A 24,935-nucleotide genomic window follows, 5' to 3' on the forward strand; every position below is an offset into this window, starting at 1 on the left:
GGATCAGTCTTGCCACTGTCGCTGCATCCTCTGAAATGCTTATGTATATTTTGCCATGGGTGCGGGGGGAGGCCATCCTCACGGAAGGTATCATGGGTCTGACAAGTGTGCCTCATCAGTTGTGAAAGTGGTACTAACAGAAGGACAAAAAGCAGCAACATCATGGCAATGCCCATCACCTCCAAGTCACACACCATCTTGACTTGGACATTCATCGCAGTTCCTTCACTGTCACTGGGTCAAAATCCTGGAATTTCTTACCTAACACCATTGTGAGATCACCATCACAAGGAATCCAGAGGTGCCAGAAGGTGGCCCACCATCACCTTCTCAGGGCAACTAAGGATGGGCAATGAATATGGCCTTGCCAGCATCACCAAAGTCCCGAGCGCAAAACTTTTTAAAAAAAAGATGGAGTGGAGAGGTCTGCAACCTAAACTGCCTCGATCTCCTGGCTGGTGGAGGTGCTCAGTATGAGGCAGCTGCTAGTGGGAAAAGTAGAAAAGGCCAAAAAGAGGCCGGGGAAACAATGTGATTATTAAACCATCGTTTGTAAATCTAGTGGAACTCATGGGCTTACCTCTTTTGAAGTCCAGCAGGAACCAACGGTAGCAGAAGTAGAAGTGGGTGTAATCCCCGTTCTGGTGCATTAACTCAAAGAGCTCAGAGTCCAAAATCTGAAAGAGAATTGGAGAAAATGTCGAGGCCCAGCAGAATGAAGAGAATTATTTTTGTATCACATGTGGCAAGTGCTGACTACAAAACCATGATGTGAAAACTCAAGTTACTTTACACTACTGCACTGCCAACAATGTCAGCGGCTCTCTAACGTCAAGGGAGTGGCACTGCTGCCTCCGGAGGTGTGGAGGACCAGCTGAAGGGGTGCGCCTCTGCCGGCAGCAATGTTGAAAGTGAAAATCAGCTGTTATTTCTTCTGGCTGTGGGTTTGGGGGGGGGGGTGGGGTGGGGAGAGGGTGAGCTTTAGTAATGTTCGCACTGCTGTCCTGTACAGAGCCTTTTTGACATACCCAGACAACCAAAGTCACAATCGTGATTTTTAAACAATTATCTGTGCGCTGGTGTTTTTCACCAATGTCGCAGAGTAATCCCCCAGCAATTGATGCAGGGCACTAGCATAACTAGCACTTTACAAGTAGAAGCAGGACTGAAATATAAAGAGAAGGGAGTATTAGATCACTGGGCACAATGTAACTTAAAGAAGTTTTAAAAGCAAAACAACTTGCATTCAACAAGAACCAACAGCAATAGGAATGGGGTAGAGTTCACAACTTCAGAGTGGGAAGGTCTCAACTGGTATTTCTATTTGTTGAAACCGTATTCATTTACTGTAAAAGATTATTTCTCTCCCTTGCCAATTTCCACCCCTCCTCTCCTCTGTCAAAGGCTTTGGCTCCTTACTGGGTGCAGCTGGCAGGAGTGCTCTAGTACCTCACCTAAGTGGTCATTATTCATGCATGAGCCTTGACTTTTAAAAAAGGTATTCTCGAGATGTGGGCGACACTGCAAGGCCGCATTTATCGCCCGACCGTAGTTGCCATGAGAAAGTGGTGGCGGGCCTTCTCCTTGAACCGCTGCAGACCCTGTGGCCGTGGTGTTCCCACAATAGTGTTAGGTGGAGAAGTCCAGGATAGTGATCCAGTGACGATAAAGGACCAATGATATATGTCCATGTCAGGATGGTGTGTTACTTGGAGGAGGTCTTGGGAGGTAATTGTGTTGCTGCTCTTGTCTTTCTCAGAGGAGGCAGGTGCTGTTGAAGTAAGCTTGGTGAATTGGTACAGTGCACCCTGTAGATTGTACATACATTAGCCACAGTGTACTTCTGGTTAATATTAGCAAGGTATTTGACCACAGCAGGTATGATAACTGATCCCAATCCTGCCCTAACTCAATGTCCATACATATTAACTTCCAGTTAGACAGCAATCAGGTGCAGGCTGATTTTCTAACTTAGAACTGCTGAGATAATGTGGTATCCCCAACATCAGCTAACTCAGACCAGCAGCAGTTCAACTCTGGTCTGTATGGCTAAGCTGTTCACTCGAGAAACCATGAGGGAAGCTGATATTTCATTTATTTCATTGTTTATCTACTGACCAATTAAAATTCTAGCAGCTGATAGAGGGGGGGGGGGGAAAAGAATTAGCTTGTGTCCTGCAATGCTCCGTGTTGATCTGCTTACTCCAATACCCTCACTGAAACCTATTCCCGTGTCCCGTTACCTGTATTAAGGATCTCATGTTGGCAAAGTGAGTATCCATGGCACCTCCATTGGGAAAGTTCTGATTCATTCTCTTCATCAGCTGAGTAAAGCAACTGTACGCCAGGGGCTCTAGGCAGGAAACAGGATATAAAAACACTCCTGTTTAAAAAAAAGATACAAAGTGGGGCACTCTGCTGTGTCACAACTAATTGTACTGGGGCCAGGGTTGTCCTAACTCTTTGGCTTCATGGGCCACGTAGGTGTGTTCCATGGAGCCTCGGGGTTGCAATGTTTAAATTTCATTAATTCACTTCAAGTTGCTGATACTAAATCAGTTTAGTGTCTGATTTAAAATGTATCCACCAATACAGTCCCACAGAATTCAAACAGGACAAAACAAATAATGAGAACTAGGAGCATAACTTGGACTAAGTTGCCTGGGCTTTGAGGGCCGGATTTCCAGGGATCGGGGTCGCACATGAGCGATGGGTCACAGTTTGGATACCTCTGTATGGGTTAAAGAAAGAACGAGCTTGCATTTATATAGCCCCTTTCACCACCTCAGGACACTCCAAAGCACTTTACAGCCAATGAAGTACTTTTGAAGTGTAGTCACTATTATAATGTAGGAAATACAGCACCCAATTTGCAGCTCGCAAGGTCTCACAAACATCAATGAGAAACATGACCAGATAATCTGTTTTAGTGATGTTGGTTTAAGGATAAATATTGACCAGTGCACCAGGAGAACTCTCCTGCTTTTTGAATGGTGCCATGGAATCTTTTATGCCCATTTGAGAGGGCAGACACGGCCTCGGTTTGACATCTCATCTGAAAGACAGCACCTCTGACTGTGCAGCACTGGAAATGTCAGCCTAGATTATGTGCTCAAATTCAGTATAAATGTTTCCCTAAGGTAATCAAACATAACTCCAGAATATCTGTCCACCCCACAACTCCATTATCAACTCCAGATTGGTTGTCTTTCACACATGTAGTGCAGTGATAGAAACTCATGGTATTTTATTACAACCAACTTCATAATGACCCTCTCTCCAACCTGAGAGCTCAGAAATCATAATATGTTGTGGCATATTTCATTACCTCAGTCTATATTTATCCTTAGAACCTTTAATTCTGTTCCCAACAAGATATACAAGAAGTTAAATCTACTACTTCAAGGTAGACATTTGAATCATTGCGCCACGTACAATGAAGCTTTAAGATTGGGGTGAATAATTATGATTCTTATTCAAGCCCTGTTGCTATATATTAAATGGATTCCTTACCACTATCCAGAATAACCATTAGTGGCGCCAAGAGGTCACACATCCCCTGAACATAGCCTACATCCAAGTGTTCCCACACATAGCTGCAAGGCAAAGAGAAAAAAACCCAGAATGACCATAAATTTAATGGGATCAAACAACCAGAACACATTTATTCAACAGACAGTAGAGAAATAGATTCAGATCCATACCTGCACATTACAGTCTTTAGTCTTTCAAGGTTGACTGCGGTAAAATACCAGTAATTTCTATCACAACGTTGTACATCTTTATCAATCCGGTGCCAATTTAGTGATACAGCATCCATCAGTTCTGTCTATGAGATATGGAATATCAAATGGTGTTCAATGATTATAGACAAGAGTCTTGATAAATGCATACCCAATTCAAACATAGAATTCCAATACACCGTTCTCAGCTTTCTTGTTATACCAAGTCCTAATCCCAGCACATCATTTATTCACCAGTTTGTTACACATTTCTTTAAATTCAACAATAGTACATCGGCTGTGTTGCTTTATTTGTGATGTTACGGTGCATAGGGTAGTGAGTGCTTATAGTACTGGACTATCAACCCAGAGGTCATGAGTTCAAATCATGAAAAGCTGTAATGGCATCAGGAAAAAATAACCATAAAAGTTACCAGATTGTCATAAAACCCCAAATGGCTCATTACTGCCCTTCATGAAATCTTCCACCACTACTTGATCTGGCTACATGTGACTCTGATCTCACACTATGTTGTTTGTTCTTAATGTCCTCTGAAGTGGCCTTACAAGCCATTCTGTTGTACAAACTCAAAGGTCAACCAGGGATAAAGGCAGTCTTGCTCTCATTCCAGGAACAAATACAAAAAAACCATAATGAATAATTCATTGGTAGAACTGTAATGAATTGGTTCAAATGGTTGTAATTATTTTAAATTCATAATCCAAGAGACTGAATCACTTCCTCATGCACGAACATAACCTCTGTGTCTTGAATGTTATCACTTTGCTGGGCAACTAGGCAAGTCAATTTACCAGGAGCAAGAGGAATAAATCAAGAGAGTTCTACAGCCTTGAAGAAATATGGACAAAGTGCACATTAATCTCAAAATGAAGATCAATTCTCTGACTACAACTGTGTTAAGCCTTGAATAAGAAAGTGAAACGTGGCCTATGAAGAACAGAGCCAACACCAAATTTAACACATTTAAGACGAGGTGTCAAACATCTTGAAGATGATAGAGGAAGACATGGTAAAGTGAGTGACTTGAAGAAGGACTGGATAAATGGCAGTGGTGTAAGACCATGAATTATAATGCTTCAGATAGGATGGGAAAAGGATAATCTCCAATGGAAACCATGAATAAAACAGCAAAGACCTGGCAAGTAGAAAATGAGAGAACACATTGAAAGAGTAGCTGAGATGACTGAACATGGATAGAAGCAAGACGAAGACCAGCAGTTTGGAAATAATGATGGGGGGCAAAACCATGCAGTCACCTCATGAACCAACACAATACAAACTTGATGAGAGCAAGCATGGATAGAGGAAGTTCAGAGGAAAAGAAAATACACCCTTAGAATAATACTGACAATGGGAATGACAGAAAGATGCTCAATCCCATTGCCCACTCTGAAAGCTCAAGCTAATAGGAACAAGTGAGTAAGTAAATGCACTTTAAGGATTATAGGTTCAACCCATTAAAATTATCCAGAAGGTTTGAGGATACTTCTATGTTATCAGCACATGTTTATTGAAATGTAAACTAAAACTGCCCAAACTCATTTCAATTATGAACTTTGACACCAAAAAAGGAAGAACCTCATTCTCTTTTATTGGATGAAATTCCAAAGGAAAAAGAACGATGCAGAGGCACAATGTGCCATCCTCTTTATTTTATTTATTGTATCTTCAAAATAGAATTGAAGCCCACTGACCGTGTACGTTGTAGATGGTAAAGATGAGTTGCTTTTCTCAGACATTATCAGATCTAACTGAGTGCACAGCTGTTCTTCTGATAATGAATCCCGAGCTCCAGACTTTTGCAGAACACTTTTCCTTCCAGAATCAGACTCACTAACTTCATCAGTTTGTTCTGCAACCCTGTGCAATTCAGTATTATCTTCTTCCTCCATGCAGAAACTTTGATCATCAGTACTTGAAAGGATTCGGGAGTGTCCCGACGTGACAGAATAATTCCTTGAAGAAGGCAGTCCAGAATCAGGAGAGTCGAACTCTATTGATGGTCTCTCTTCAACTGCTACAGTTGGGGTGTCAACGTTTACTATTGTTGTCATTGCGTCATCCTCCGTTTTAAAGACTTTGTCTGCCTGGTCCACTTCATCAACAGAAATGAAGACCTAAACAAGATATTAAAGGGAGTGGCACTATAAAACTAAACAAGAATTCTCATGTGAACAATGCAGATAAACATTTTTTGTGGAAACTCCTTTAGGAAACAAATGATTCCTCTAGTTCAATCGCTTCTAAATCGAGCAAACATCATGAAACGCTTAAAAAAAAATTTAATGTGTGCAAAACTTCTCACTGCTTGTCTAGCTAGGATCACTCTATCCATTAGGACATTACCTTGCAGGGTTATCTGGAGTCTGGTGAGGGACCTAGAACCAAAATGTTAACCTGTCTTTTTTCAGATGCTGATGTGTATTTCCAACATTTTGTTTACATTTCAGATATCCAGCATTTGCAGTTTTTTTTCTTGATATATTTTTTTCTTTATCTGGAGTCAAGGGAGAAAAATCCCAGACCCCAGTCACAGGTCTAGTTCTCCTGCTCTCAACAATGTGACAGGCTGGCTATTCAGTTATCAACAGTGTCCTGCAGTACTGCAAACCTGCTTGACTCAAGTATTCGATTAAAGAGTCTGTTATAGAGGATCAGCTCAGTTCCAATTTCCGATTGCCAAGCTCACCATCGTGAAACCAACTCAACCCTAAAGAGGACTCTCTTACCTCTTCATCCCCCTCTCCTCCTCCCCCCAGGACGACAGTCAACTTTGCAGCCTGGGGGAAACAAGCATTAGAGTTGTGAACCAGAGAATCATGGAGGACCGTAGGGTGCAGAGTCGGGGAGGGCCATCAGGCAGAATGTCGGGGTGGGCCATGAGTGGAGAATAAAGGAAGGCTGGGAGGTGGAAGGGTTGGGAAGGGCCGTGGAGCAGAGAGGCAGGAATGGCTTCCATGTGGAAAGTCGGAAAGGGCTATGGAACGGAGAGTAAACACCTGCTCCATTCTGCTCACCAGCACTGTTTAAGATTAGATTTTGAGTTAAAGTGTTAGTATGTGGAAGACAAGTTGACTAAGGCCAGCTGGTTAATGCACCGGTTTGGAAAGTCTTCCATGCTCAGGCAGCTAGGGAAAGTCATAGCAGCAACACATTAAACAGGCTCCTGATCAAAACTGTAGTGGCAGTGAGGAGAAATACAGCTGGAGATTTTAGCATCTAACACAACACGTTAAAAAAAAAGACTTGCATTTATATAGCGCCTTTCATGACCTCAGGATGGCCAAAGCGCTTCACGGCCAATTAAGTACCTTTGAAGTGTAGTCACTGTTGACCAGTGCAATGCTCAAACATTGTACTTTTTTAAAAAAGAAGTTATTGCTAAATCAACTGGTTACTTTTTTCGAACATTCGTAGTTTTTATATCCGAGTACAGTAATGTGGTGTTTGAGGTTGTGAATTCAAATCCCATCATAGTAAGTTGTGAAATTCAATTTAATAAATCTGGTAATTTGTGGGCTAGCACCAGAAAAAAAAAACCCTCAGAGTTGCTGGATTGTCATAAAACCCAATTGGTTCACTGATGCCCTTCTGGGAAGGGAACCTGCCAACCTTACCCTGTCTGGCCGATATGTGACTCATTCTTAATGCCCTCTGAAGCAACTCAGTTGTAAAAACAGTCGCTATGAGGAAGGGCAACTACCACATTCTTAGGGCAACTATGGGTGAGCGATTAATGCGGCTTTGCCAGTGTCATCCACATCCCACGAGCAAAGATCTGAATTGTTCACTAATACTAACTAATGACGCAATCAAGAAATGAGATACATAAGATACTTTACATCATTGCTGATAGTGGAATCTCGATGAATCAGACGTTGCACATGGCTGTCTATGCTGCTTGTCGATGAAAATTTTGCCAAGATCGCAGAGTGTGTTTCCTTGTCCCTCTGCTTGACAACCACCTCACAGGCCTTCCATTCTGCCATTACATATCTGTACTTGGCAGCGATATCTTCATCCACCTGCAGGCAAGCACAGGAATCAATGCAGTGGATCGGAGGCTAGGTTTCTTTGCACACGTTCTGGTGTTAGTGAGCCTGTAACTTCAGACTGGTGTTAACTGCAGATGCACAGTTCTGCCACCATCAATGGCACTCCAATAAAAATGACCTGAGATTGGAGGTACAGTCACATCTCCAGTTAAAACTAAGAGCATGGAGCTAGGTCCCCTGCCTTTTAGCAAAAGGGATTATGGGTCTCCAACCTTGATTAGAAGCTGCAATATGAATTAAAAGAAATAATGCAAAATGGTTCACTGTGATCAACCTTGCAGCACTCCCCAGGGACGACACATCATGATGTGCAAGTGCCACCAACCCTGAAAAGTCCATTTTAAACTATTTTTGTACTGATCAACACCCGTTTCATCAGGTTAAAATCGCCAATTTATGAGTTAATTTTTAACTACTGTTCTCTATGTAGGAAAAGTAACTATTTCAGATATCAGATTGTTGTCTGATTAGCCATTCGTACTCATCACTAGGGCAAGTGATTTGTTATCACTGAGATCCCAACATCTTCACTGCCCCTGGGAATTTTATGCTGAATTTTGATACTTGGGCAGCAAATAGCAGTGCAAATTCACAGGAAATATCAAAGGATGTCATGCTGCAGCAAATCACTTGTCCTACTCATCAGGTGAGGAATTCCCATGCTGGGCACAGAGCTATTCTCCACTTTAGCCATCGATTGTCATCAAACATTCCTACTTCAGGTATATCATAGCTTAGATACAGTACAAAGCTCCTTTTACTCAGTCTCTGTGATCGGCCTTAATTCCCAAGTATGAGAACGGTACTCCCTACAGCATGCCATTATAATTTCTCACATCAGTCATCTTTTTGACCCATTTGAGGCTAGTTGGCACTTAATTGAGTAGAAGACAAACCATAAAGAAGTTGGCCACATACTTGGTCCATGTCCTGTTTGTTCATGCCAAACTTGTAATGTCCCAGGAGGAAGGGCCAGACATCTTTCCTTATCTCGTGCTGGACTCCTCCGTAGTAAACCAGTCTGAGCAGCTCCAACTTCTTGTAATTCTAAAATCAAAAATCAAACTGTGACGATTCTATTTAAGTTATTAATGCATAAAAATACCCGCAGTAGAATTTTGTTGGAACTGTACAGGTCTAGCTTTCAAGTCAATTTTCAGATAAAGTCAGAAGGCTAAGTCTCATTCTTTAAAATGCCTTTTCTTTCTCTTCCTTTCGGTTAACCTGTGTCATGCACCATGACGGTGATCATTAGGCAAGTGATCAGGTGATCTTCTCCATGGCCCCTTTCCATTTTCAAATTGTTATAGCACTTGGTTAAGCAAGGCTAACTTCAACTAGGAACGGTGTCAGAGTATGAAGAGCAACAAAAGCTCCTCTAGTGGTTAATGCACCACATGGTCTACAGATATAACAATGAGAAGGCACCAGGTTAGATCTCCAAGTTGGGTGGGTCTCAGCTAAGGGAGCAGTTAAGGTGCTACAATTAGCTTCAGTGTTCCTGAACTGGGGAAAGAGAAAAATCAACCAGGGTTCCTACTTTCAATCCCAATCCAGTGACTCCTGCTGTAAAGTGGATGTATGTAGACATCAGGTGTGAACAGTATCAGGCTCTTCTGCAATGCCCCTTTCTCCATGGTTGAACAGCCTGCTGGTATAAACCATCGAGGCTCACATATGAAAAATGGACATCTGGGCAAGATACCAAGCAGGTTCTCAGCCACCATTAAAGTGTCACAAGAGTCAATGTCTTCAGGAGAGGAGGGAAGGAAACTGGGGAGAAAAACCTCATCAAAAATGAAAAGATTCTTCTGCTCACATTTGCTGTTTGCAAATGTTCCAATTGTCGGTAGATTGGTGGTGATGGACCTTGAAGCACATCACCCACCCCCTAGTGGCCAACTGAACTGCAACATTGGGGCAGCCTGGGAATCAGCTTCTTACCCACCTTCGTGGCTACGAGCTCCTTTGTTTTGGGGGATACTCAGGCAGTGAGTGCCAGCAGGTTATTCGATCATGGAGGGAGGTACAACTCAGCTCGATCCTGCCATTCACATTTTTCAGCAGGGGTCATTGATTAGAGATCAGAAGCAGGAATCCTAGTAGATTCTTTCCCTCCTCATTGTTCCCCTGGCGGAGATCTTCATTTCGCAGGAGGGCTTGATGCACTCAGCGTCAACGACAACTGTCCCTGAGTTCTGTCCTACCTTCCTATCTTTCTCATACTTATTCCAGACTTCTGCAGTCAGTCCACCCGAGGCTTCACATGGCTTGTTGGGTGGGACAATGGCGTGATTCACAAGAGCTGATAGATGTGTGCGGACTGTAGAGAGGTGACGACAGTACGCCAGCCCTGTGTGCAGAAACACAAAGTCTTTTAGAAGAGCTTTTAAATTCTAAGGACCAAATGCAGAAGCTCACTACCAACAGTGAAAAACTAACACATTCACACAATTGCATTGACTGGACTGCCAAACTACTTCAACTAAAGCAAGTGATCTGAAGCGGTAGGGGATATAGGGATCGATTCAGAAACCACTCAGGCTTCAATCGCAGCTTTTACGATCTGAGCTTCTCAATTAAATTACAGATTATTACTCACTGCTAACCATGTATAATTCTAGATATATGATTTGGTTAATATTATCAAAAGTGATGCCAATTAATCAATCGTGATGACATCATCGAACGTCACACAATCATCTGTAAGTACTCAAGTCCTCATAAAAATACGGATTGAGATCATTTCTAAATATCTTTCCCTGCCCGCCACAGAATCAGTCAATCAGTCCCCGATATTCCTGCAGTGTACTTACATCCATAAAATGCCCTTGAAACAATTTGCCTCTTCATACTCTCGCATAACATCTTCAATGGAGTCCTATGACAGAAGAACCAGAGATTTTCAAGAGCATCTTTTCCCATGGGATAATTTTTCTGTTTAGCTGTAACATATCACAGTCTATGAATGTTTATTCTCCACGTTCTAGGCACAAATTACTAGGGATATCCCTTTCTTTAGAAGAATTTTCCTCCTTGCAACATGTGAGTTTCTGTTGCCATGCACTACGTAGTTCCATTCTCTTCCTCCATCCCCCCACCCCCAATCCCACCTCACCATTCCTCAATATGGTCCATCTTTATTGGTTCAGGAGGGGAATGAGCAGCACCCAGAAAAGATAGCATACTGTTAACCAGTAGGGCGAGCATCTGTCCAGGTGAGAATATTGTCAAAAGACCTTTGATGGTCAGACTGAATTAGATTAAAATCACAATGTTAGTTAGTCAAACCCTCATATAAGCTTTGAAATCAAATAAACTTCGATGTGAAACTCTAGAACTTAATGAATGCGATCTCACCCTATGATATGGAGAGCTTCAATGCTAAGAACGAGACAAATTGTGGATTGTGAGCCTAGCCCTTGGACACAATGGAATAGGAGAAGCCAGTGGCAGTGGCACAAGAATCACTTTCTGATTAACCTCAGAGTTACTGATATTAATTCAGTTCCTTCATGTTCAGATTTGGGATCATTAGCCCTTCCCACCCAGTTTCCCTCAATATTGGTAATCGCCTTTTTATAAAAAGGGTTAATATTGACTGTGCACCCTGTGGTAGAGCCACCTTTATCACCTGTGCCATCAGGGAGTCCAGTCAATATATTGTTTTGATTGCTGATCTACATTGAGATAGCTGATCTCAGTGCTGCAATAACGGTGCTACAAATTGCCTCAGCGTCACTGGGATAGGACGAGGAAAATAAGCCAGGTTTCTGCTCTCAATCACTGTCCAGTGACTCTTGATGAAAAGTGCATGTACGTGAATGTTGAGTGAGCAATAGATAGGGCTCCTCATGGTTGAATCGTCTGCTGACGGTCACCATCTAGAGTCAGGTATGAGGAATGGACATTCGGGTGAGGTACCAGAGGGCTACTAATACCCTCGATCTGCATCCCTATTGGAGTCAGTGACTTCAGGAAAGGAGGGTACAGCTTCGGAATTCTCTCTCTTTCCACCTCCCATTTCCTCAGCTCTCACCTTTATGTACCTGTCTTCATGTGGGAGAACTGCATGCCTTGGTACTTAGCCAGTAAAAGCCAATTGTAACCTCCACCCTCCCCTCTCAAAGGTGAGATGTTCAAATTAACCAGGGGTTATGGAGTCATCTTCACTTGTTAACCTAGAAAAGCTCAAGAACTCATTACCAATATGGATGGCAGATTCTACTATGAGGGAGCCTGGTAACTGAAACAACTAAGGTTCACTAAATTGATTCCTGGGATGAAAGGGTTATCCTATGAGGAGAGATTGAGTAGAATAGGCCCATACTCTCTGGAGTTTAGAAGAATGAGAGATGATCATATTGAAACATATAAGATTCTGAGAGGGCTCGACAGGGTAGCTGCTGAGAGGCTGTTTCCCATGGCTGGAGAGTCTAGAACTAGGGGTCATAGTCTCAGGATAAGGTGTTGGCCATTTAGGACCAAGATGAGGCAAAGTGTCTTCACTCAGAGGGTTGTGAATCTTTGGAATTCTCTACCCCAGAGGGCTGTGGATGCTCAGTCGTTGAATATATTCCAGGCTGAGATCGATAGATTTTGGACTCTAGGGGAATCAAGGGATATGGGGATCGGGCGGGAAAGTGGAATTGAGGTCAAAGATCAGCCATGATCTTATTGAATAGCGGAACAGGCTTGAGGGGCTGTATGGCCTACTCCTGCTCCTATTTCTTATGTTCTCATGTTCTTAGATTAGGACACCAACAGTTAACATATGTTACATTCAGGTGAATGTAAAAGATCACAGGGCACTATTCACGGAGCAACATCCTGGGCAACATTCTTCCATCAGCCAAAACCACAAAAAAAAATTACTGTTTGGGAGACTTTGCTGTGTATAAATTAGCTGCCACATTTACCTACATAATGACAGTGACTGCAATTCAAAAAGTAATTAATTAGTTGTAAAGTCCCTTGGGATGTCCTGAGGACTGATATACTTGCTTATAAGTGCAAATTTGTTCTTCCTTATGTGCTAAGTTACCCAGTCAACTACTATTGGAATTAAAAGGTCATTGTTTTTTTTGTTTTTGTAAAATCTGCACATGTAACCGATTCTCCTTTCCCTCAGATACACTCCAATGAGATGTCCTTTTCCCTTTACCTGTCATTTCCACAGCTGCAGCAGTTGGGCATGTCATAGGGGGAGCCGTTGGTGGAGCAGGACAAACAGGAAGAGCCTCGGCTACACAGATCTCCCAGCTGCCAAGGAAACTGAGTTGAGCTGTATCCATGCATTTCCAACAATTCACTAGGATCTGGAAAAAAAAAGGACATGCATTTTAGAGATTTTTTTCCCCTGAAATAATTACTGGCTGTTTGGGGTTAGGTGTTTTTCTGTGCTACTTTAGGCAAAGGTTAAGAGTTTTCAAAATGTAAATATTTCAAAGATGTACTTTAGTTTAAAAAAAATCTAATGGGGATAAAATTCTGTAATTTAACCAAGCAACTTTAATATTCGACTGTATGATCTATCTAGTCTTTGATGACTTTAGTTTAAAAATAGCATCTTTCAATTTTTTTTAAAATCTAAGATTTTGCCTCTAGAATGCTATCTTTGGAGAGTAAGGCAGGAATCATATTATGGTGGAGGGTGCGTTAGAGAGGGTATTTGTATGGTTTTGTATTGTCAAAGACCCTTAAGCAATGGGTGTTATACTGGAGTTTGTGATGTATCAGACAGTGTTACAGTGAGAGGTTACTCTATTAGATTTTCCTTTCTGTACCCCACAAGGTCCTCATCTGGTAGTCAAATCGCTCTCTTCCTGGCATCCCATGTCAGACAAGGAGGAAAGGGTGGTGCAGCCGACTAATTTTCGAGTCACAATCACTACCATAAACAGCTGGTAGGATGCAGGCTCAATGTGGTGTAAGAGAGGGGTTAGTGCCAGTTTTTAGCCTAGCTGGAATTGAATCCCCAAGGTGCTCCATGTAGAGACCTCCTGGTGGACCAACAAGAGACTGACAGGCAAGAGTGTCAGTCAACCTGGGGCAGGGTTTAGATAAATGCACCATATAATGAGATATTGATACATATAGACCAGGGAGGGGCCAGGTTCTGTTCCTGGTGGGTCAGTTAGTTGATCTTTACTAGGACAGCAACTTTAGTGCTAAAGTTGACCTCAGTGTCCCTGGACTGTTGGAGGAGGCGGTAAAATAAGTCAGGGCTCCTGCTCCCGATCTAGTGACCACTGCTAGATATCAACTGTGTTTGGACATTGTGGAGCTCAGTGCTGGTACTTATCCTCGTTCCCTCAGTTGTTCTCCTCTGTTCATGCTGAAGGTATTGTTCCTGTTGGGGCATGGTATAATAGCCTGGGTGCCAGCAGCCTTTTGGTACCTTGCCAAAGCTTGGACAGTGAATGCTGGCAAGCTATTCACATCTGGAAAACATCACAGTCAAATCCGATATACATGCATTCTCCAGCAGGGGGGTCACTCGACACTGAGCAGGAACGGGAACTCTGCCTGATTTTTCCCAGCCCTATCCCACAAGCACTGAAGCCAATGTAGCTGATCCACTGCCAACCCAGCTAAAATCAATTAAACCTCCACCGCCCACTAGAACTTATTTGACAGAGGACACCATGTAACAGCTGATAAAGAGAGGACCTTCACCTCATCATGTTTGGACTCTTGATTGGAACCCAGGTCCAGGGTGAAAGGATAGTGTGCTAACCCAACCCTTTACCCAGTTTCTGAATTTAAAAACAACATTCTTCTGCTGCCTTTACACAGGAACTCATTTAGTTCCGATTCGGAGAGACCTGCATTTGTCAATCGCCTTCCCACGTCTGTACAATTGAATTTGGCTCCTTTATCCTGGCGGCAGAATCACAGACCCAAGTTTCTTGTAGGTCTACAATCCTGCAGTCGATTTTTAAAAAAAACGTAAACAGGAGGATTCGGCTCACGGATGCCGGTCCGAACTAATCATGCTCTAGTACGAAAATAGAATAAACATAGAAAATGCTGGGAACACACACAGCAGGTCAGGCAGCATCTGTGGGGAGAGGAAGATGGGGTTAAATTGACCTGAAAAGTTAGCCTCAGCTCCCCTTCCTGATCACCAACCAGCAACCTCTGCTGGGAGTATGCTTGTGTGGATGTCGAGCAAGGACAGCATCAGTCTCGGCTATGGTGCCTCCAGTGGTCGAATAGCCTGCCAACACTCTGGCAAAGTTCACACATTTGGGTGAGGCTCTAGAGGAATCATACACCAGCAAAGAATCGATGCAGGGTAAGGGGGATGAGGAAACTCCAATGTTTAACCGTTGGATCACAGAATAATAAATCATAATAAGTGTCAAATTCCAATGTGGATTCGAACTCAATAGCCTGTAACTGTTCAACTTGACAGATTTGGGTGTGTGAAAGGTCACTGGCAGTTTAGATTTTAATCTTCCATTAAATAATAAACAAAACGGTCCAAGCAGATGTTTCAGCTGTAAGAGGGAGATTCCTCATAGTTAGGTTATTATTGGGTAGAACAGCAAATGGGAAATCTTCCTGCTTATAAACAAGTTTTTCCTACCAAAATGTTGAGGATGTCATATAGAACACAAACTCAAGCGTAAGAACATACTTAAAATTAGGAGGGGTGCGTTTTGATTAGAAAGAAGTAAACAGCTACAGTATTTAGAGGTGCGATATAGAGATCACGACCATAACCACACTATAAAGCTACCCAAGCAGATCCTTGGTTTGTGTTGAGTTAGTTGATCTTAGTTAGGGTGGCATAGAAATGCTACAAATTGGCATCTGTGCCTCTGGGCTAAATAGGAAAGGGGATTGGGGGGGGGGGGGGGGTGGGAAATTAGCCAGGATTCCCACTCGTGATTATTATCCAGTCACCACTGCTGGAAATACGTATATGTGGTTGTTGGGTAAGGAGAGAATCTGGCCCAGCTGATGCACTCCATTGTTGAATAGCTTGTCGCCACCAACTGCCTTGGGTTACACATGCACAATGGCCACTTGGACCGTAGGCCAGCCTGTGAGCTTGGAAACGTAACTCAACAAGAGATGTGAGGGGAGGGGGGGGGGGGGGTGGTGGGAGGGGGTTAAAAATAAATTGCTTTTTGTAAGTCAGATGACTGGTATTTAACTATCCTGACAATTGAAGACCATGGAAATAAGGCAGAAATGCCTAAATTGCAGAGGTTTTCATGACACGCTGCACAAAGATAAACTGCATAACTTAGAATTACAAATAAAATTCTTTTTTTTATATAAAATTGCATGATCTAAATGGGACTGGATGGGTCCAGAGCTTAAGAGCCTGTACTAATCACATTTCCGCAGGCATTTTACAGATGCAATTATTTATGATGCTGAAACCAAAAAAAGGTTAAAAAAAAATTATAGCAATGACGTGTTTTTGCTGCGTTTTTAAAGCATAAAGCTTTTAACTTGTTATACATAAAACATGCGTTAGTGACACTAATTCAAAGCAGCTAGATTCATCATCGACGAAGTAAAATTGGAGTCTTTCATTATCATTTTGGGCTACCTTTACCTTATCCATCACATAATATATACTGGGCATAGAATTTTCTGGTAATCAACTCCAATATGATTAAACTTGTATCGAGAACATAACAGCCATGAATTCTTCAGCGAGAATTTCATCACGCATCGACAATATTTAGCGTAGTTGGCAAACAAAACATACAGACCAGAATTCAAATTAAAATCATTCCACGACATTTACAGTATATATTATTAAAAATAAACAAACATCTTGGAGTGATTACAAGGGGATATTCTAATCACAGGAGCTCAGAGGGCAGTTCAAACATGCGTGAGCATCACACTCACGAGAATGCCATCTGAACCCTTTATTAGATGACTGCCTTGGGACCACTCCCAGTATCTGCTACTTTTTCTACACAAAAAGGAGAGCATACAACTGTAAAATTCCACATGCAGCCAGGCAACTAAATCTAGCGGCAAAGGAGAAATGAAACACAAATGAAAGAAGATTGAGGCAGGCTCAACACAATTACACTTAAGACAACTAAAAGAAGCACAGGCCCTGGGCCCAAGGCAAAGCAGGCAGACTGGGAGCTTTGAGTTTAAAATTAAAATATATATTTAAAAAAAAATAATAACTGAAAAAAAATGCTCTTCACCTTAATTCTTCAGGAAGCAGTTGACCGACGTAGCATTTACTGCAGCTTCTCATTGGTTGAGTTACAAAAAACTCAGTGTGTATTGCACAGAATTTAAAATTTTTAATTTTTTTTGCTTTTTTTTTTATTTGTGGAAAGTGTGATAAGAACCTGGTGCAATCAGAACCTCACAGAACCTAAAGAAAAAAATATAGCCTGATGAAAGGGTGCCTGATAAATTGAGAAACCATTAAAAAAAAATCACTTGGTGAAGAATTACAGTGAACAGCATCTTGGTTATTCTGAGTTTTGTGGCCACATGCACAGTTCAAGCATGTTGCAAAAAATTAAAAAGCAACGGCGAGCAAATGGGAATCAACAGTGTTGTCATTACCTTCAAACCATCAGCAGTGTGCCTACAATGTACTGATCTTTCTTTAAAAAGGTTTGCAGTCCTTAGTACACCAGCGGTTGTAAATTAGCTGCCTCCCCCTCTCCCTTCCCCAAACTATTTAGTTGGAACACTGACAAAGCGAGGTCACACTCTGCGCTATTGGTAGCAACCAGATTAATGTGTTTGCATAAAATTCCACTGCCCGCTATTTGAAAAAGGACGTTAAGTCGGACGGGTTCATGCGCTTGTTACAAATATCGGACGGCGCGACTTCATTAATCAAGAAGCCAGCCTATGTTGTGTATGGAAATGGTGCTGGCTGAGGTCAATGTGGAGTTTATAATGGGGGGAGAACACAGGAATATTAATGATGATTACATTCCACATGCAATTTACATAAATCTAATGGCTTCGAATACCCCAACAATCAATTTACATTAGAAAGTAGATGCAGTGTTACTGAGTGCCCATAGGTGGCACTGGCGGGGAGCAATGCATTTGCACGGAATAATACAAAGTTCAACTAATCTATCAGTTGCTGACTGTGGAATATAGTTATTCTGATCTGCTTTTGGTTTTAGATTTAACTTTTACATTGTTTTTTTTAGATTAAAATGTAATGCTTAAGTCAACTTAATGTGAAAATGAATTTGTTTTCCTCGTCAGCGTTCTCCTCTCTCAAAGATGTTGACCTCTCGCTTGGGTAATGGTTCCACAGTGTCACCCATCCTCTGGTCCCTCGAGTGTGAGAAGGTTATGTTACTTCAAGGGACATCGCAGTCCAGCCTATAGCTAGACTCACCTGAGCTCCACGTATGTACACTTCTAGCAAGGGGCGCTGGACAGCAATTAGGAGCACAATCCCGGGCCAATTGTCACCCCCTCTAACCAAAGGGTGCCGAGAGGCCAATTGTATCAACCCTACTGCTGCTCAGCTCGGAGACTGAGCCTGGGGTTTTCTTGGTCTGTGTGCCTCAGCTGGTCTCTGGCTAAATTTGCTGAGTCATTAGTGGAGCCCAGGATTATTAATCTACAGGGAAGTGAAAATGAACTTTAAAGGAATACAATAAATCAGTGTACTAAAGGTTCAAATGGGTCAAAAGAATTTCAATATTAATATCAGTATGATAAAATGCCAACACTGTTGAACCTTGAGATGAGCGTCTGTACGGTGCACTGCATATCTTGCATATCACTTCAAGTGTGATTAGGCCAAACTGCATAAAAACCTTTCATCATTTTAGGTGCTGTGAGGTTCCGTGAGCAGATCATAGAAATCATTTCATGTAGCCTATCCTCGTCTTCCTCATCATCCTCGACAGAGACCGATCGGCTGGCGGCTAAGTGGTGGTAGTTAATAGTTACTGCTCAAAGAAAAGATTGAAAGGGCTGATGAGGAGCATGCCTTCACTGCACAGTTCACTTACACACCGCCCCCTGACAGTGACATTAAGGGCAACTACACTATACAGGCTGAAAATTGTTCTGTAACTTCTACCATAACCAGCACCATTTCTGCATTAATCTGCTTTAATTAGTATATTCTTGAACCATAAAATTTATAGTAACACACTGCAGTTAGAAAATGCACCTCTATCCGTTTTCGACTGAAAATATTCAGAAGGGGTTGATCTCAATACTCAACGCACTCAAGTATAAACACATTCACAGGTTATCCTCACCACTGCCTTTCATTCCTCCTCCCCAAAAAGAGGGAATTTCACCCCATCGATACTTCCCTCGAGTATAGAAGATTAAAGGGTGATCTAATTGAGGTGTTTAAGATGATTAAAGGATTTGATGGGGCAGATAGAGAGAAACTATTTCCTCTGGTGGGGGAGGAGTCCGGAACAAGGGGGGCACAACCTTAAAATTAGAGTTAGGTCGTTCAAGGGTGATGTCAGGAAGCACTTCTTCACACAAAGGGTAAGTGGAAATCTGGAACTCTCTCCCCCCAAAAAGCTGTTGAGACTGGGGGTCAATTGAAAATTTCAAAACTGAGATTGATAGATTTTTGTTAGGCAAAGGTATTAAGGGGTATGGAACCAAGGCGGGTAGATGGAGTTCAGATACAGATCAGCCATGATCTAATTGAATGGTGGAACAGGCTCGAGGGGTTGAATGGCCAACTGCTGTTCCTAGGTTCCTACCTTTAATAATCACATATTAATCCTTAATCTGTGTTGAAGTAACTGATCTCAACCAGGGCCTGCAATTGAGGCATTACAATTGGCCTCAGTGCCTGTGTTAAGGAAGGTAAAATAGTCCAGGAATTCCATTCCCTGATTACCACACGGCAATCCCCACTGGACGTGAGCATCTGTGGACAGAAGCAGATTTGGCTGTGATGCCCTCCACAGTTGGATAGCCTGCCAGCACTCACTGTCAAGATTCATATCACAAAGCCGCAAAGTAAATACTGAGGCCATTTGGTTCAATCTTAGTGCATTTGTTGAGAAAGATCGATCACCATGAATAAAGACCACTTGGACAAGGCACTGGAGAGTTCCTGTGAAAATGTACCCTCCGGGGGCAGAACACTTATCACTGCATTAACATTTCTCGGGGTAGCAATCAGAGTTCCTCCTAAAACGGGCAAGAAGTGGGTGGGGCATTTACTGCTTCGCCCGATTACGTGGGAGAGAGGCACAAACCAAATTCAGATTTGTGTCTTGTTTCCATATATTGGGCGTGCTGTCGCTACTCGCACTGGTTATTGTTAGCTCACCCATTGGGGTGGGGGAGAAACTCAGGTGTTAGTGATGCCACTTAAAGGGAACCTGCGCCTCTGAAAGGGCAGGTGCACTTTGCTGGTGCTGCATGCTTCAGAATTGAATCTTGGAATAGGGAAACGCCACTATGATCATACAAGGGCTCCTCAATTCTCAGATTACGCCATGGAAGTCCTTGTGGAGGAGGTCAGCAAAGGAAATGAGGTCCTGTTTCCAGCTAACAGAAGGGCATCAAGGCAAATCTCACAGCAACAGTAGTCAGAGGTGGCTGAGCAGGTGAATGCAAGTAGCATAACGCCCAGTACCTGGCAAAAATGTCGGAAAAAATTCAATGATCTGACCAGAGCTGCTAAGGTCAGACTCCTACTCATATCTCTCACTCGCTGCTTAGCACTGCACCGCCTCTAGCCGCAGCACTCAAGCCATCTTTCCTCCACTTCCCATCACTCTCCTTCAATCACAGCGGCAACGCTTAACTGAACTTGCTTCTGCTCCTACTTGCACACACTGCACCCTCACTTCCCCACATCTTTCACACACCATCCACACTATACTACCCTGACATGAACATCTTCACAATCCTTCAGCGAGCCATGCACTAATACACTTTGTTTCTTCTTGCAGGACAAGCTGGCACACAAGAAAAGGGAGCAGATGCACACAGGAGGAGGGCCATCATTTCAAGCGCCATCTCAGTTGGAAGAGGCCGCCACTGATGTAGGGCAGGCCAGGCGTGTCGCAACTGGCGAGGCCGGAGGTTAGGCTCCCCGGGGTGTTTGGCCATCTCATCCTTCTTTTCTCATCTCAGTGAACTCTCTCCCTCACACACTCTGCACAGCAACCTGGCGTTGTTTTCGAGCTGCCACTCATCTGTTTCTGCTAAACCCTCGTAACTAACTGCTGACCTTGTGGCTATTTCCAGGTCCACCATGCGACTGGCAGAGGCACTGTGGGAGAGACACACACTGTCACTCTCTCAGGCTAACAACATGCCTGCTTCCCCACCAGCCCCTTGTAACCAGTGCACGTTGGTGCTAGATAGCCAGCTCATGTACTCAAGAATGAACTCATTTGCGTTCGCGAAGAGCGAATCTCTGACTTGCTTGATGCAGGAATACACTGCAAATTGACTAATGTCATTTACGTCACCTGCTGCAGCCTGGAATGACCCCGAGGTGCAGAAATTCAGAGCCACAGGCAACAAAGTGTGTGACCTGGTGCTGGGCTGCGGTTGGTGCTGCAACAGGTGACATGGCTCTGCAACAGCCTCCCTGGTGAAGCAGAGCCACCGGACACACTGCTTCTCACTTAACTGGAGGCAAGATGTTGTGGTCCTGTAAACCCGCATGGTGTAAGGCCTCCTGCACCCTCCCCTCCTTCGCCCTCTTCTCCTAACTGCTGCTGCTCTGACTTGCTGCTCGTCCTCCAGCCGCAGTGACAGACCGAGCAGCACACCCAAGTCGCCAGTGGAAGTTTGTCCAGAAGCCCCTGGGCAGAGATTGCCCTCCAGCTCCAAAAAATAACTCGCAACAATTTTTTGTAGTCAACTACAGCAGCCAGAAACGAGCCTAAAAGCCAGTCAGCAGTCTAAAAGGACTAACCAGGTACTTAGCTAATTGCAGCTGACAATCCCTTTAAATAATGCTGGTAAAGTGTCCCTCCTGACTGTTCCCGCCCAAAATTTGCGGGTGGGATTTGGAATGGGCGAATTCAGCATTCAGGAAGTTGAATTTGGCAGAAGTGTCCTTTAACAGACTTAGGACCCTCATTTACATATTTATTAGGCGCCTGACTGATTTGTGCGGGTGCCATGGACGAATGAAACACGCCTATGGTGTCAGGCACACTTGTGGTGGACATTGGGTGTGAGAGATCACCACGCAAAATTCAGAGGCTTAACGCCCATTTTACTAGCGCAAAACAGGCGGCTTCTCTCCCCTTGACTTTAACTGCACTGGTCCAACACTAAACACAAGAGTCTGGATGGATTTTTACCTTTCAGAATTTGAGAGTCGAGTTCTCAAAGTTATTTGAGTGGGAAAATTATACCGGTGGAGGATATATTAATTTCAATCACACTACATTCACCTCATTATTCTGGATGTACAGTGACTGAACTCATTTTAGCAGGAGAGCCATTACATTAACATTATTTTCAATCCACACCCTGGGTGCTTGCTGACTACAGCTTCTATCCTTTCACACACACACACACACACACACACACACACACACACACACACACGTCGGCCCAACTGGCCTATGCTGGTGTTAATGCTCCACGCAAGCCTCCTCCCTCCCTACTTCATCTAACCCTATCAGCATACCCTTCTATTCCTTTCAGCTGGTTAACAATCTGGATGTTAAATTATTAGACAGGTTTAATTCCTCTTACCAGCGGTAGCTTTGACTGAATCTCAAAAAAAAAGGAATGTAAAACATCTAAAAGAAATCCCCCATTTCTTAAACCCTGTTGCAAAGCAGATTTGCAACCAGCTGGTAAAGCCAGTGCAAATCGCCTGCCTTCACTCTGCAACAAAGAAATTCTCAGTGGGCGTGTAGGGCTGGTGATTTAATACTGCCTGGTGCATGAACTCAATCGAGGCAGCTCCTGGGAGATTTCATCCAGTTCTCATCCTCATTCAAACTGAATATGATCTTGACAGCAGGCTGTGATATAGACGGGGAGGTACCACGTTCCTTACAGTTCAATAACCGATCAGTTAACAATAAAAGGCAAAAGAACACGTACCAAAATCAAGATACATTACATAGAATCTTACAGCACAGAAGGAGGCCATTCAGACCATCGTGCGTGTGCCAGCTCTTTGAAAGAGCTATCCCCTGCTCTTTCTCCAAAGCCCTGCAAATTTTTCCTCTTTAAGAAGAGATCCAATTCTCTTTTGAAAGTTACCCTTCAGGCAGTGCATTCCAGATCATAACAACTCGCCGAGTAAAAAAATTTCTCATCTCTCTCCTGGCTTTTTTGCCAATTACTTTAAATCTGTCCCCTCTGGTTACCGACCCTCCTGCCAGTGGAAACAGTTTTTCCCTATCTACTCTATCAAAACCCCTCATTAATTTGAACACCTCTATCAAATCTCCCCTTAACCTTCTCTTTGCCAGGAACATCAAGAAAAGCGCAATGATATTAAACTTCAGAAGTTAGCTAGGAATCAGCAGGTAACAGGAGAGCAGTAATTCACCGAAAATAAACTCACCGTAATCATTCTTCTGTCCGGGGTAGATGATTCTGAATACGTAATCAGTAGCTATTTCTTCCTCCGCCTGTTCTTCTTGGTCCATGGATTTGGCCCTGCTGTTTCTTTTCCGTAGTTTTGGAAAGACCTTGCCCTGGAGTTTGGGAAATACAGCAGTTGCGTTGCTGGTTATCAACTCTGCCTAAGCATTTCATCACTTGTGAATCAATTGGAAATGGACTCGTGTCCGGTGTATTAACAATAAGACATAAAATTAAAAGGAACGCAAGAGCAGGTTGCTGTCAGGGCACAGACAATAAGCTCCTGTACCCTCTCTTTTGGACAGGCCCATTCAACTCCTCCGAGCCTGTGGGGAAGGATTTCCTCTGTGCGCTATGGGGAGTGAAGTCATAAATTAAGAACCTGTTGATGATTTTGCTACCCATAGCACATAGAGGAAAATCTGCCTCCCTCCCCCTGTCCTCAATGTAATATAACGTGCATATGTTTTACACCAAGCTCTCTAATGCTTACTCTTATTCCTGCTGAAGACTTTTACTCGAGGATTCCTGGGAATCAAGTAATAGATTTATCGTTTTCACCCCACCGCTCCGAAAACACTGACTCATCCTGGGACACTGCCAGCCCTCCAGTAACTCATCCAAATGACCCATTCTTTATCCATGGGCCTCAACAGTGCATAATGTATTATAGTAGACTTTATGGGGGTAATTTTAACCTAACTTGCCGGGCGGGAAACCCACGGGATCGAGTGGGATGCCGGTTTTGCATCCCGCCTGATATTACACTTCAATGGGACTAAAATCGATCTGGTCAGTTTCCTGATGGGCAGGTTAGGTTAAAATCATCCCCAATGAGTAAGTCTTTATTGATAGATAAGGTCGTTTCTGGGCCAGAGAGAGACCAGAAAGGTGCCAGGTTGGATCCCTGTGCTGAATAAGCTGATCTCGGTAAGACTGCTACAATTAGCTTCAGTGCTCCTGGATTAGGGATGGGAAAATCACCCAGGGAACCTGCTCTTAATCACTATACAGTGCCCCCTGCTGGAAGTGCATGTGTGTGGCCCCTGGGTGGAGACAGGATCAGACTTAGCTGGGATGTCCTCCACAACTGAATTAGCTATCAACACACGATGTTAACATGCGTGCATGGAAAAGGCCACTTGGAGTGTGACTGCTGCCTGGGGAGAAGGAAAACAAAACTGAAGAAAGTAAGTTTATATAATATGTTAAAAAGTGCATAGACATTGCTTTGAACTGTTTGATACACACACGGTGCTTCGAATATAAAGCAATGTTGCAAGAATAAGCAACCTCAGCGAGCTGCCTATAACCAAGTGCAGACTTGATGATCAATAACTATCAAAAGGCTTTTGCCAAGAGGGGTTTGCTGCCTGTAATGGCCCCTGGCAATATTCTGTAGTTGAGGATGTGACTCTTCCTGAATCTTGAGAGCTATAGTTCGAGGCAGTGCAAAAACCTGAGCCTTTAATCTCTATGGGCCCTGGAGGAGAGTCAGAGAAACAAAAACAGGCAGAGCAAACACCCATTGGTCACATAGCGTCCTACCATCAGCGTAAAACGACACAGGCAAATTTTGCACACAAATAACGAGGA

At 43.2% G+C, this 24,935-nt stretch overlaps 1 protein-coding gene across 1 annotated transcript in view; it reads right to left on the reverse strand.

Annotated features, from left to right (window-relative positions):
- The window catches only part of sgsm2 (small G protein signaling modulator 2), a 156,098-nt gene that overhangs the window by 3,674 nt on the left and 127,489 nt on the right, over positions 1-24,935 (reverse strand). Inside the window, exons 11-22 of the mRNA XM_067967891.1 lie at positions 23,320-23,452; positions 18,596-18,730; positions 12,964-13,117; positions 10,616-10,680; positions 10,007-10,152; positions 8,718-8,846; positions 7,587-7,769; positions 5,439-5,861; positions 3,705-3,829; positions 3,514-3,596; positions 2,244-2,353; positions 581-677 (exon numbers count right to left, since the gene is read on the reverse strand). Of these exons, the coding sequence (XP_067823992.1) occupies positions 581-677; positions 2,244-2,353; positions 3,514-3,596; positions 3,705-3,829; positions 5,439-5,861; positions 7,587-7,769; positions 8,718-8,846; positions 10,007-10,152; positions 10,616-10,680; positions 12,964-13,117; positions 18,596-18,730; positions 23,320-23,452 (1,783 nt within the window). The remainder of the gene's footprint in view (positions 1-580; positions 678-2,243; positions 2,354-3,513; positions 3,597-3,704; positions 3,830-5,438; positions 5,862-7,586; positions 7,770-8,717; positions 8,847-10,006; positions 10,153-10,615; positions 10,681-12,963; positions 13,118-18,595; positions 18,731-23,319; positions 23,453-24,935) is intronic.

This window comes from Heptranchias perlo, chromosome 28 (assembly GCF_035084215.1).
Source record: "Heptranchias perlo isolate sHepPer1 chromosome 28, sHepPer1.hap1, whole genome shotgun sequence".
Classification (NCBI taxonomy): Eukaryota; Metazoa; Chordata; class Chondrichthyes; order Hexanchiformes; family Hexanchidae; genus Heptranchias; species Heptranchias perlo.